Below are 13,838 nucleotides of genomic sequence, written 5' to 3'. Positions count from 1 at the left end.
AGATCAGTAGCAGACATCGCTGTCTGGAGGCATTCTCAAAGTACATATTTATCATCATTTACAGCTCCGAGGTTCATTTTCTTGTGGGCATATTTAAGAAATCCATAATAGAATAATAACCATAACAGAATTAATGAAAGGCCACACCAACGTGGACCTTCAAACAGTGTGCAAAAGACAACAAACTGTGCAAACACAAAAGAAAGAAATAATAATGTAAACAAATAAACAAATTAGAGAATTTGAGATGATGAGTCCTTGAAAGTGAGTCCATATGGGGCGAGTGATTCAGCCTTCAACAGTGGTGTGGTCAGCTAACTTGAAAATGGCTTTGGAGCTGTGCTTCAACACACAGTCTTAAGTGTAAAATGAGTAGAGCAGAGAGCTTAAACATGCAGCCTTGTTGTGCACCTGTGTTGATGGAGATTGTGCAGGAGATGTTGTTACTGATCCAAACAAGTATATTAGTAATAATTTATGGACTTAAATGTAGGGCAATTTTCCAATTTCTTGATATTCAAGATTACACCACTAATTAAAAGGATAAAAAGCTATTCAGCTTCAGGGTTGTATTGAAAGGGGCCTCACTAGAAACACTAGGATGGTCTTAAAATACAGCAGTAAGTGAAATGAACAACTGATGGTTTTGTAACACAACTAAAGAAACAGTTCCAAAAGATATATATTAGTATGATAAGAACTTGGTTTTATACAGCACTACCAAAATGTCAGCAGTCCCAATGTGCTTTGTAGCCAATGAATTTAATGGTCAATTTTGGCACAGAAAGATCCTGGACACATCAAAACAATAATGTTTAGAGGTGCTAATTAAGAGATAAATATTAGCAAGGGCAAAATAGTAACAGGGCAGCCGTACTCTGCAGTATTTCCTTGTGAATTCCAAAGTTGGATCAACAGAACAACACAGGAGAAAGAATTGTTTGTGAGCTTGTTCCATTCTGACTTCTATCAACATTAATTGATGTAAAGAGGAATAAATGTACACCAACAAAATATCTTCCAGCCAACAAGACATGATCATAATTGCTTTACCTTTCTTTTCCAATATTTTTATTAGTTTCTACATAGAAGAATACAGAGTACCATAAAATGTATATAAAAAGTCAAAAAAGATTTTAAAAACTACCAATTACATTATATCTGTTCATAATAACAATCACATTACCCCGTATTCATATAAGTTAATCAATAGTTATATTGAGCTCTACTAATTTATTACAAAAAAAATCTAACCCCTACCAAGACCGAAGCTGTTCATTAAGGAGAAAAGAAGGTAAAATACCTTATATAATAAATTAATAATAGCCAACATCTGAGTTTAAACAATGAATTGGCTTTGAAAATAATTCAGAAAAGGTCTCCATAATGTTTGAAAGTCTTGATGAGATTCAGAAATTGAACAACAAATCTTCTCTAAATTTAAACATGACATAACATCGCATAACCATTGAGCATGAGTAGGAGGAAAAACATCTTTCAATTTAAACAAAAGTGTCCTCCTAACTATAAGAGAGCTAAAGGTCAAAATATGTAAATCAGATGCCTTCAGCTTACTATCTTGTCCTGCACCAATACTGAATAAGGCCGTCAGAGGGTTGGGCTTAAAATTGACTTTAAAAGGTAAGGAAAAAGTATGAAAAACTTCCTTCCAATATTTTTCAAGACTGGACAAGTCCAAACCATATGAATTAATGAAGCTTCTCCATTATTACATCTGCCACAGTAAGGAGATGTATCCGAATAAAAACGAGATAGCTTATCCTTGGTCATATGAGCTCTATTGTTATGAACCCCGTAACTGGGTCACTTACCAGCAAAGATAGAGAGGTCCGTTGAAGTCTGATGATACTATTTTTAACAGTATTTATTAGTAAAAATACACAAAAATAATATCAATGCAAATATACAGATAATATACGTTGTCAATACTAAATCTAAAAGTGTGGGTATAATAATAAGCAATAAGAAATAGCTCTATCATTGTCTAGGGGATAATGTATTGTCCGATGGAAATATAAAGTTCACTCAGTTCTTGCAGGCTGCAGCCTTTGGGGACTGCTGGGGTTGCAATGGTTGGAGGGAGAGAGGGATTTGGGAGAAAAACTTGCCGATTTTCCTTTTATGATTTCGATCCGTCGGAGTCTCGTTGGTGTGGCTGTTCACTTGTGGCCTCTCCTTTAGCTAAAGCTGTTCTTCCGTGGTGAGCCCGCCACTCCCAGGCAAGGGAAGGACGCACACGAGCCCCCACCGGCTGTTGCTATTAAACGCTGTCATGGGATTTCTAGCGTTTCTCCTGGTGCGTCCAAAGGGGTTGTTCCCCAGACCCTCTTTTATCCTTACTCACGGGGTCTCAGATGTCAATCAGGTTGGGATGATGCATCCCTCAACCAGCCCACTCTGGTCATCACCTGAGGGGCTTCAATGAATAGTACAGTACTCAATACACAATTCCGTCTCCAAGAGACAATGGCCGTTATCAGTGGCTTTGTTTTGCTGAGGCCAGGACACATTCCAAACCTTGTGGATTCTGCGTGTCTCTCTCTCATTTCCTGGGTCCCAGACCCGAATTAATAGCGATCTTGCGATTCTCAAAAAGGAGGGGGGGGGCCACTTTGTACCCTTCGGCCCCTCAGAGTTGTGGCACATTCGTAACACTATGTACAACCTTAAACTGTATGAGAGAATGACGAGCACATAGCGATGAAGTATTAACCTGTTTAAAAATTTCATTCCAAGTTTCCTCAGATATTGATGTCTGCAAATCTTGTTCCCAGAAATTCTTAATTTTGTCTGAAGGAACATTCCTCGTCTCCAGTAACGTACCATAAATATTAGATATTGAACCATTATGAAAAGGTGTCAAACTAAAAATTACGTCTAGTAAGTTCTTACATAAACATAATTGCTTTGTGAACAAATGTGATAGCCCACATTCATACAGCTAGGTCCCACAAACTGCACGTGATATAAAGGAGAAAATAGTGGTCACTAGACTAGGAGGAGACCCTGCTCGTGGAATTTTATTGCTGCCTCTGATTGGATGAGTAAGCCAAAGGAACTTCAGTTACTGTATTATATTTGCCTTGCATCAAGTGGACAGGACATACCTGGACAAGTTTATTGTTGGTATTGTTTCACTGGTTACACAACATCAAGACAATATGGTCATTGGGGTTTCTGTACTTCGCTCCCACTCCGATGTTGTACACTCAGCAGAACCATTTTACATGTAAGTGTTGTGTCTATGAAAGTAACAGAAACCCTGTTCAAATTCATACCCCTCCCCAAAGAGTGGGTGAGCCAAAAGGACTTTAATTGCCCATGTAATAATTGCCCTCCATCTTGTAGGCAAGACAAAGCTAGACAGTTTTTTTTTCTTGGTTACCGGAACAGGTTAGCAAGAGGTGAAGCTACTTCTAAACTCAGGTTATCAATACTGCAGATGAGATGTTGTCAGCCTGGATAATGTGATCAGGTCTGTGGATTGAGGTTTGAAGCAATGACCTTCTCACATGGGTAAGCATGAACAGACTGAGGTTCAGATGGCTCTCGTAGGTCAGGAGTTTGGTGGTGTAGAGTCAGTGTGAAATCCTCAATGAATCTGCATTCATTTGCTTTGACACTATCTTACCCAGTTAACGTAAAAAGGTTGAGACCTCCATTAAATTAAGTCACTGGATTTTCATCTGACACATCCGTATTTTACAGCTGCACCACTTGCTTTCAAGGCCACAGAGATGAACGGCTACTTGGAAAGGATTGCAAGTATTGTAATTTGAATTGAATCAAGGTGTTCAGATGATCTATGTGTAAAATTGTAAATATCTCAACAATAATCTGGATAACTCACCTTGTGCTATAAACACAATGAAGATATATTACTACTTTGAAATCAGGTTAATTGTTTTTTGGATTATGTGGTTTTCTGGAGTTTTGTGGTTCATTTTAAGGAAGCAGTAACAGTCAGTACTGTGCATGACATTTCTCTCATTTAAGAATTAACTGTTGCAATATTATTCTGCAAGTGCATAAAGACATCAGCTATAGCTTACCATTAGGGCCATTCTGTGGCCTTGGCATATAACTGTAGTGTCTTCTGTGATTTACTATGAAATGGACTGTAGAAAATGTCAGTGAAGTTAACTGTGGCTCTGTGACGGTTTTGTTAGAATGGAGAAGTAACCTATAACCATGCCAGGAGAGTGGGCAATATAAAATGAGTAGGTTAGTTATCAAATTGAGGCTGGGATTTTAGCACAATTTCTCAGTTTAACCTTGCAGTGCTAGCTTCTGACTTACACCATTATTTCCTCAGTTCATTACGGTGAGAGAAGAGAAAATGTTTCCATTTTAGGGTAAGTAACAAGAACAGAGTATTGTTCATCAACAAGAGCAATAAAGAGCTCAGGATTTGGTAATATGGAGGCGCATTCGATTGCAGCAGCGACTATGGGGTCAACAGAGGATGCTACTGTCCCTTTTAAACATATTATGATTGCAAGGTCCTGCTAAACATTAGGAATTTAAAGTACTGCAGGTCTGACCCATTAGCGCGTTGCTCACAGGTGGAGAAACTGAAGGAATTAGGCCTGGTGCAGGTTGTGCTGCTGCCTGCATCGGAGAGGCTTCAAGGGAGTCGGTGAGTGAAAGAGGAGTGCAGTCTAATAGAGAGCAATCATCTTAGTCACTTTTCTTGTGATCACAAGACTCTTTTGGATGTTGTTAATGTGGAATGCTGCAAGTCCGATTAATTGATTTATTGGTGGACGGCGGGGGAGCTGTGTGGCCTCGGTTGTAGCATGGAGTAGGCCTCAAGCCACGGTGTCACCTGTTTACAGCTGCCAGGAGAGAGACGTCAAAGCCAGTGCACTCCACTGGGGATGGTATGGAGTTGCTGCTGCCTCCCAGAGTTTGCTTGGCAGAAGACAAACTGTATTGTGGTTGACTGCAAATTTCTGCGGCATGCATGGACTCATGGTCTGGACTTCTTTTTGCATATTTTACTGATGTCTTACATGTGCTTGCTATCTTGTATTTGCTATGATGCTTCATGTTGTGTGTGACCCTTGGTACTGTGTTTTGCACCTTGGCCTGGGAGTAATGCTGCCTTGTTTGGCTGTATTCACGAGTACAGTATTCATGTATGATTGAATGACAATTAAATTTGAATTGAATTACCTGAATAGATGCTAGAATGAGATTAGAATGGGTGGTATAGAGGTACCTGTGCAGTAACTGGAGAACACACTGGGGGGAAGGGGGAACATAGAAGAAAATATTGATAGGATTAGAGGAAGAAGTGTTGGATCAGCCTCAGACATTCTGCATAAATGTCAGCTTAAGAACTAGAAGCAGCATTTCATATGGTCTCTTCAGCCTAATTCACCATTCAATAAGATCCGGGCAGATTCTTGCCTCAAATTTGATCCTAAACATTCTCTGATATCACCCCTGAACTTATTTAATGTCCATACATCTAACATTGCCAGGTTCTGTCTGGACCAAATAGCCAGTGATATAACTTTTCCGTAGTTTGCAAAGACTGTATCAAACATAGCAGACATTCCAGGCAATAAAAAAATCTAATGGAAATCAGTTTTGAAGATGATGGGGGCTGAAGTCTTTGATGAGCTGATGCCTTGAGAAGATTAGGGATGAGAAAGAGTGCAGGAGGAAACTGGAATAGGTCGCTAAAACCAAAAAGATTGCAGATGCTCTGACCTGAAACATTTACTGTTTCTCTTTCTACAGATGCTGCCTGACTTTCAGAGAGTTCGTAGCATTTTCTGTATTTTATTGCTCAAAATATGCTCTTCTCATTTATTCTTTCTCTCTAAACTACTGTAGGTATGTGATTCTTTTCAATAGTCTGATTTTGAACTGTAGTTGTATGATATGATGGTACTGTACAAACACCCCTAGTAATATTGATAAATATCTCTGATACAAAGGGAAATTGGGGTTGTAAATAATTTTCATCATGGCCTTGACAGGGTAATCTACTTTGGCCAACAGCTGCATTCTTTTGTTTCAAGTGTAAGAAAGTCTGGTGGCTAATCACGGGAGGGAAGTTGTGATGATGGAAGAGTATTTATACTGCTTCTTGTAGCTGGGCATCTGGAGGATTGACTGCTGTGATAGGAGGTTTATAACTGTTATACGTAAGGAAGGTAAATTGAGAAGCTGTGACCCTTGGAAGTGTGATTCAGGTATATTTATTTCCTGAAAAAAAAATAGTTGACTTGCATGGAATTTCTGGTGTAGAGACATGGCATTCAATCCCCTACACAGGTGTCTTCCCACCCTAAATCAATCCACACCAGCAGCTCCTTTATCCCTAAGAACTTACCTGGTTGCACCTTAAATCTGTGCCTTCCTGCACAAGGCATCTGTGTTGGCAGTCCAGTCAAGCTTCTCGTCTAACTGTACTCCCAGATACTTGTAGGTCTTAACCTGCTCCACACGTTCTCCATTAATGATCACTGGCTCCATATGGGGCCTAGATCTCCTAAAGTCCACCACCATCTCCTTGGTCTTGGTGATATTGAGACGCAGGTAGTTTGAGTTGCACCATATCACAAAGTCTTGTATCAGTTTCCTATACTCCTCCTCCTGTCCATTCCTGACACACCCCACTATGGCCGTGTCATCAGCGAGGTAGGCTTTACAATTCTACCTCCAGGACTTAAGAAATTTTTAAAAGCTATTAATGCTTTTGAGACGGTGATTTAGATGCATATCATATTTTTTTACTGAGTTAAGTATTGTATGTAATTAGTTTTGCTACAGCAAGTGTATGGGACACTGGAAAAAAAAGTTGAATTTCCCCATGGGGATGAATAAAGTATCTATCTATCTATCTATCTAAATCCATCCTTGGTATTTGCTTCAATTATCCAATGTGGTAACAATTGACACATTCCCTAGGTGGAAACTATTGAATAGTTCCCTAGTATGATATGTGGATGCTTGGCCTGAAAATCTGTCTCATCATGGCCTTGCATCTTACTGCCTGTCGGCACTACAGTGTAACTGTAAATATGGTGTAACAGTAACACTATATTCTGCACCTGTTATTGCTCTTCTCTTGTACGACCTCAATAGATGAAATGACTTGTATGGGTAGTTCGCAAAACAAATCTGGGTATACGTGATAATAATAAACCAATTAACAATTAGCAAGAAAGTTGCAGTTAAACTGCTTGTTGGTGTTAAAAATGCAGCCATTAAATAAAACTGCATATACCCTGGTGAAATCTTCTACTTCAATCTTTCCAAAGACATAGGAACTTCTCGGTCCTTTATCAACCTTTCTGTACACTGTGTTGGGAAAAGAAGTGCCCGGAAGAAATACATTGAAGTCCAAGTAACTGAAAGCTGTGTCTGTGATCTCATGTTTAATGGTTGGATCTATGGAGCTGCTGGTTTTAAGTATAATAGAGTCATGTTTGGTTCTCCTCCAAGATGATGTCTCTGGGAGACTATGGCCAGGTTTAGTATTCTGTAAAATATCCAGCAAACTCTTTTATAATGCCAGTGGGAGCAGAGTCTTTGATCAGCTCCATTGCTTCTCTCTGAGGCATCAAGCCAGGGTGAAGTTGACAAGGATGAGGGTGGCGGACAGGCAAGTGTTCAGTGCCATCTGCTTGTGTTTGACCGGTCTTCCTCCCTCTCGTGCGGGAGAGGAAAGTACAGGAATCTTGGGTTCCATGTTCCAAGTATTGATCGGCGAGGCAGTGGACTTATTTTGGGGGACTTTGAGGTTCATGATGCATGTATATCCAGATTCCAGTTACTCATTTTTTTTGGGATGTTTTTGAGCGGTTTATTTGGGGTGATCGATATGGACTGGGGCACTTCAGTGAAAAATGGCTCCCTGTGCAGCATGCAGTGGGCTATCGGTATGGCACTAAACTAAGTACTACTGGACTCGCGGTTTGATGGTTGATACGCTTTGTGTTGTTTGCTCGCTTTTCGCTGTTAGCGCAGTTTGTTCTTTTTTTTTTGCACGTTGGGTTTTTGAACAGTTTCCATGGTGTTTCTGTGTTTTGTGACTATCTGGAGAAGATGAATCTCAGAATTGTGTTCTGTGTACATATTTTGATAATAAATGTATTTTGAATCCTTTGACAGAGATACAAAGATTCTTGATAAGAAAGTTTATCTTGGAGGAGGCTGGAATGCGGAGTTGAAGTTGCAATCATATCAGCCATGTTTTTAGCGAATGACAGAGCAGATATGAGGGGCAGAATGGCCGACTTATTGTTGATCATTTCAATGTAAAATTTGCACTTTATGGAATCTGGTTCAAACTTCAAAATACATTTAGTATCAAAGTATGTATGCATTATACAACCTTAAGATTTGTTTCCTAACAGGCAGCCACAAAACAAGGAAACAGAAAAACAAACCCCATATATGTATAAATAAGACGGTGTAACATCCAATATGCAGAGAATAAAAACCACATCAAGCCCCAGAAAAAAATCATAAAAAAGACTGTTGAACACCCAATATGCAGTGACAAAAAACATCATGCAAACAATAACTGTAAGCAAATAGTGTTTCTGAACTGAGGCCCATAAAGAGAGTCCCATGGTTCAGTGCAGAGCCGAGTAAACATCTTGGAGCAACGATATGAACCAGCCTGTACCTCACCTCAGGCCCCGACACCCTGAGCATTTCAATCTGGCCCGGCGCTTAACTCTCCGTGCGAACAGCGGGTTCTGCCACTTCAAGCAATGATCTGAACTGGCCCATGCCTCACCTCAGCTTGACATTCCTGACTTGGTGAGATTATTGGTTGTAAAGCTTAGGCGAGTGGACTTGATGTTAGCTTGTTGCAGAATCACGGCTGGCCCCATTACAAATCCTTTCAGAGTGCTTAACACTTTCATTTCCTTACCATGGCTACTTACACCCCTGCCATACTGTGTATTTAAAAGCATTGTTACATTTAATGTCGATTCACATGTAATCTTATGGTATATATTTTCAAATAGAGCAGTATAGCACTTGGAGTACAAAACCTGTCAGTCTTTCCAACAGATACATGCTGATCTACCTGCACCACATTCCTGTTCCCAGCTTAATTAAGGTCAAGGGGTGGCAAGGGAGTGCAGTGGTTAGTGTAACGCTATTACAGCCCTAGCAACTTGGGTTCAATTCCACTGCTGTCTGTAAGGAGTTCATACGTTCTCCCTGTAACCACACAGATTTCCTCCAGGTGCTCTGGTTTCCTTCCACATTCCAAAGATGTACGGGTTAGTAGGTTAATTGGTCACATGGGTGTAATTGGGCAGTGGGAGCTCTTTAGGCCAGAGGAGCCCGTAACTGTGCTGTATCTCTAAACAAATTAAATAAAATGACTTGATATTCTTTTCTTCCTCACATATTTGTTGTACTTCTCCTCAAACACACTTTTTGCCATTTATCCCAATTTATACAAGTGATTAATACAGGTCATACAGTGCACGCCCTCACAGTGCCCACCAAACTAGTCCCATTTGGTCGCTATCCCTCTGATTTCCTGCTATCCATGTACTTATCCTAATGCATGGGTCCGTTCCACATTCTCACCATTCTGATTCCACAACATAGCAACTCCTTTTTGAACCTATTAGTTATTACCTTGCATTTAATAGCAGCTGGCTTGGGCTTTCTTCCCTCAGAAGAGGAGCCAGGGCTTCATATCTACACTATTAATTATCTTCCTAATTTTGAAGATCATTATTGAGACATTTTTAGCTTTCTGTTTCTTAAAGAAAAGAAATCCTGTTCAGCCATTCCTGATAGTTGCACCCATTCTTGTATCTTGGAAAATGGATTTTTTCTTGCTTCCTCCATTGATTCCTTATCATTCAAAGTGATCTTACCCTATGGCAGATTGGGACTGAAGAATAGTCCAATGTTATCATTTAATTTATATCTTATGAAATCATGGAATACTCATCTCAGGGGACTCTTGAGACAGGATTATTTGATATGTTTAGCTGGAATCTGACAAATGCTGTTAAAAGGCAAAGTAAAGTCAGGGTAGGGCATGCAATAGGCTAATCTGAACACTGAGCTGAATGACCTTGTCTGACTGCGATTTTCATACTAAAATAGCACAAAATTCTAAGGGTTTATTTTTGTTTTTTCTGTCTTAGATCAAAGGCTGCATCTCTTCCTCCAATCCCAGGCTCAAAGAAGAATAAAGAAAATGTGAGTTACTCGTGATGTATCTCAATTACTGTGCCCGTGGAGTTTTACTTTTATTTTTATCAAGTGTTTTACTGAAAAAAATGGTGATTGTAATATTGCAATTGAATTGAGAAATATTTAAGAGTAACTAACTGCAAAGCTATAATGTTCAAACCTGTTGGGTGTGGCTTTTAATTTCAGTGGGTGTGTGGGATTGGGAACAGGTTGAAAATTGAGGAGATACAACCAACAGTTGCTTCCACACGTGACCAATTTGCCAACTGGAAAGAAAGAAGATATGTTGAATTTGTATGGAAGATTGGTTAGACCATGGTGAAAGTGCTGTCAGCAATCTATTCCACAGTAATATACTGGATATGGAAAGAACAGTGAAAGGGCAAAACCAATTTACAAGGACATTATTAAAACTAAGCATTTGTACTCATCAGGAAAGTTTGAAAAGTTTTACTCCATTTTTCTGCAAGAGAAAGCTGAAGGGTAAGTTGATAAAAATACTTGAATATTTGATTGGATAGTCATAAAGATGTCTGATGAAATTTAAGATGGTCACTGAAATCTCAGGTATGTTGGAGAAACTTAAACCTATGGACTAATTTGATTAGAATGTAGAGGACTATTGATTTGAACATTTTGGTTTAATTGATAGGTATAGATGAAGAGGGTGGTAGGACGTGCACACAGAGCATGAACGTAGGATCATTAATGCTGGCTAGGCGGATTTGCCAGTTTCCGCACAATTTCACCACATGCATTTAATTTTCCTTTGAAATTTGTATTTGCATTGAAAGATACCACCCTTTCAGGCAGGGAATTCACAATCACAAATTTTCTTTTGCAGGGAGGAGAATTCTTGTATCTCTGTTTGTTTTATTGACATATACTTGGCAGTCTGTTGTTTTCATCTCCTTGATCATTCTATGAAAATTCTTCAGGTACTTTGGAGCATCTCAGTTAATTTACCCTCAATCATCTTAACTCAGAGTACAATCTCGGCTTTACTGCTTTTTTCTCCTTTGGGTTGTATAAAAATATAATAAAATTAATCAAATGGTGGTATACATCTCAGGTGCATTGAATTAAAAATAGAAGGAGATTAATTTAATCTTGAACAAATACTCATGTATGTGAAGGATGTAAGAAATAAAGTCAATTCAATTCAGATGAAACCGTGATTGAAATATAATGCGTGGTTGTGGTTACTTTAGTTTAGAAAATACTTATAAGGATACAGCTCTAGGATTTAAAATGTGCGTGAGGAGGAAAGTTCTTCGAACTGAATTTCTAACTAAGGATAGGCTAGATATTCTTCAGCGTAGGTAAAAGAATCTGAAGAAGCAGAGAGTCGTAGTGAATTACAATCTGTGCTAGTTTGCTGTGAGAGTATGAATCCTATCTCACAATAATTTACAAAATCTTCAATACAGCAGAGTGACTTCTGCCTTTTGGATGCTTTCAAGCTCCATGATTCATCCTTCTTCAACACTAGATATCACTGAGACCAGATAGAAAAGGGCTTTTGAAGCCCTACCTGAAGGCAGCAGTAATTGCTGCGATATTTTTAAGCTTACAAGATTGTTTTTTTTCCTGTATTGATAATGTGCCGGTGTTTTGTTTCTAAAAACTGCCTGGCCTGCTGAGTTCTTTGCTCGCGATTCCACCTTCTGCAGTTTCTTGTGTCTCCAACAATACAACTCTGTTGTCCTCTAGTGTCCATTCTTTGTTATACAGTGCATACAAGAAAATGGTACTGTCCTCGCTGAGCTCATTCAGCCTGTTTGCCCAGACGTTGTCCCTAGCTGTACTGATCAGTTATAAAAGATTGCATGGATTCTGTAAGGATCGTGTAACAGTAGCAGACATATAGGCGTGGAGGCACTGCATCCCAGAAAGAAAATTGCTGAAAAAAACGTGGGCTTTCAAAACATTAAGAATATTTCTGACATCCAATAAAATGCTTACATATGTTGCTTAGGTATAATTAATCTGTTATCTTTAGAGGCTCATTTGCTGATTATATTCAAGACAAAAAAAGAATAGGTTATTGTATATGGAAGGAATCAAAGGACTACCCACTCAGTGGCCACTTTATTAAGTACTCCTGTACAGCTGCTTGTTAATGCAAATATTTAATCAGACAATCATATGGCAGCAACTTAATTCATAAAAGCATGCAGATATGGTCAAGAGGTTCAGTTGTTGTTCACATCAAACATCAGACTGCAGAAGAAATGTTACTTTGACCATGGAATGATTGTTGGTGCCAGATGGTGTGGCTTGAGTATCTTATAAACTGCTGGTCTCTTGAGATTTTCACACATTACAGTCTCAAGAGTTTATAGCAAGTGGTGCAAAAAGTAAAAAAAAAAACATGCAGTGAGTTACAGTTCTCTGGGCCTTGTTAATGAGAGAGATCAGAGGAGAATGGTTCGAGCTGACAGGAAAGCAACTAAAACTCAATTTACTATACGTTACAACAGTAGTGTGCAGAATCTCTCTCATTAAGAAGGCATTCTCACCTAATGAACTGCAACTCACAGGATTTTAATTTGCTTTTCGCACCACTTTCTGTAAAGAGATTGTTGTGCATGAAAATCCCAGGAGATCAGCAGTTTCTAAGATACTCAAACAACCCCGCCTGGCACCAACAATCATTCCATGGTCAAGGTCACTCAGATCTGAACCTCTTGGCCATCTCTGCATGCTACAGCAGCAAGAGACCACTAACGTACACTTAGTGGTGACTTCATTGGGCTCAGGACGTACCTAATAAAGTAGCTGCCAAGTTTGGGGTTTGTGCAGAAAAGTAGCACTGAGGTGAAAGCCATAAATTTAATGAATGGTAAAGTAGGAATGAGCGGCTGAATGATCAAATACTCCTATTTCAAAGGTCACGGAGCTGCGGAGCAAACACATTTCAAACTTGTTCAATAATTTCATCTCTTAGACTTGGACTGTGACCAACATTTAATTAACATTAAAAGAATCCAGAACAATAAATCTGAACCACTTCAAAGGTTTAGGGAAGAAATGGTGACAGGTTGTTTGTGTACACTGGGTGGTTCTGGGTCAACAAGCACAACCAATTAAATGACAAAAATCTCACAATTACCGTGCTTGTGATAGAAAGTTACAGACAACCCATTCTTTCTTCTACCTGACTATGATTTTTAAAATAATGATCATTACTTATTTCAGTGTGGTTTTTTACGTGTGGGAACTCAGTGCTCTTATGAAAGCTGATTTAGATTTTGACACAAAGTTAATAAGTTTCATGAATGTGTATTCTGTCAAAGTTCTCCTTTGGGATCTTGCTGAGTGAGGATTGGGAAAGCAATTCACGTAGTGCCTTTAACCCATAATGGCTAACAGAAAGGGAAAAATAAAATGGGATTGTGGAGGGAGGGTGAGGAATGACAGAGGGAAATTGATTGTTTACTAAAGATAAGGATTGCCTTCATTTCACAAACAAGATAAAATCTGCAGGTGCTGGAAATCTAAAGCAACACACACAAAATGCTGGACGAACTCAGCAGATCAGGCAGCATCTACGGAAAAGTTGATGTTTCAGGCCGAGACCCTTCACCAGGATGTGGTCTCGGTCCGAACACCTT

At 39.2% G+C, this 13,838-nt stretch overlaps 1 protein-coding gene across 2 annotated transcripts in view; it reads left to right on the top strand.

Moving 5' to 3' along the window:
- Window positions 1–13,838, top strand: part of LOC140713665 (uncharacterized) — a 159,157-nt gene that overhangs the window by 46,595 nt on the left and 98,724 nt on the right. For both annotated transcript variants that reach the window (XM_073024038.1, XM_073024037.1), the window contains one exon: window positions 10,173–10,227. In XM_073024038.1, the coding sequence (XP_072880139.1) occupies window positions 10,173–10,227 (55 nt within the window). The remainder of the gene's footprint in view (window positions 1–10,172; window positions 10,228–13,838) is intronic.

The sequence above is a fragment of the Hemitrygon akajei genome, chromosome 20 (genome assembly GCF_048418815.1).
Source record: "Hemitrygon akajei chromosome 20, sHemAka1.3, whole genome shotgun sequence".
NCBI classification, from domain to species: Eukaryota; Metazoa; Chordata; class Chondrichthyes; order Myliobatiformes; family Dasyatidae; genus Hemitrygon; species Hemitrygon akajei.
Note: the sequence above shows the minus strand (reverse complement) of the source record. Positions and strands in the feature narration are given on the sequence as shown.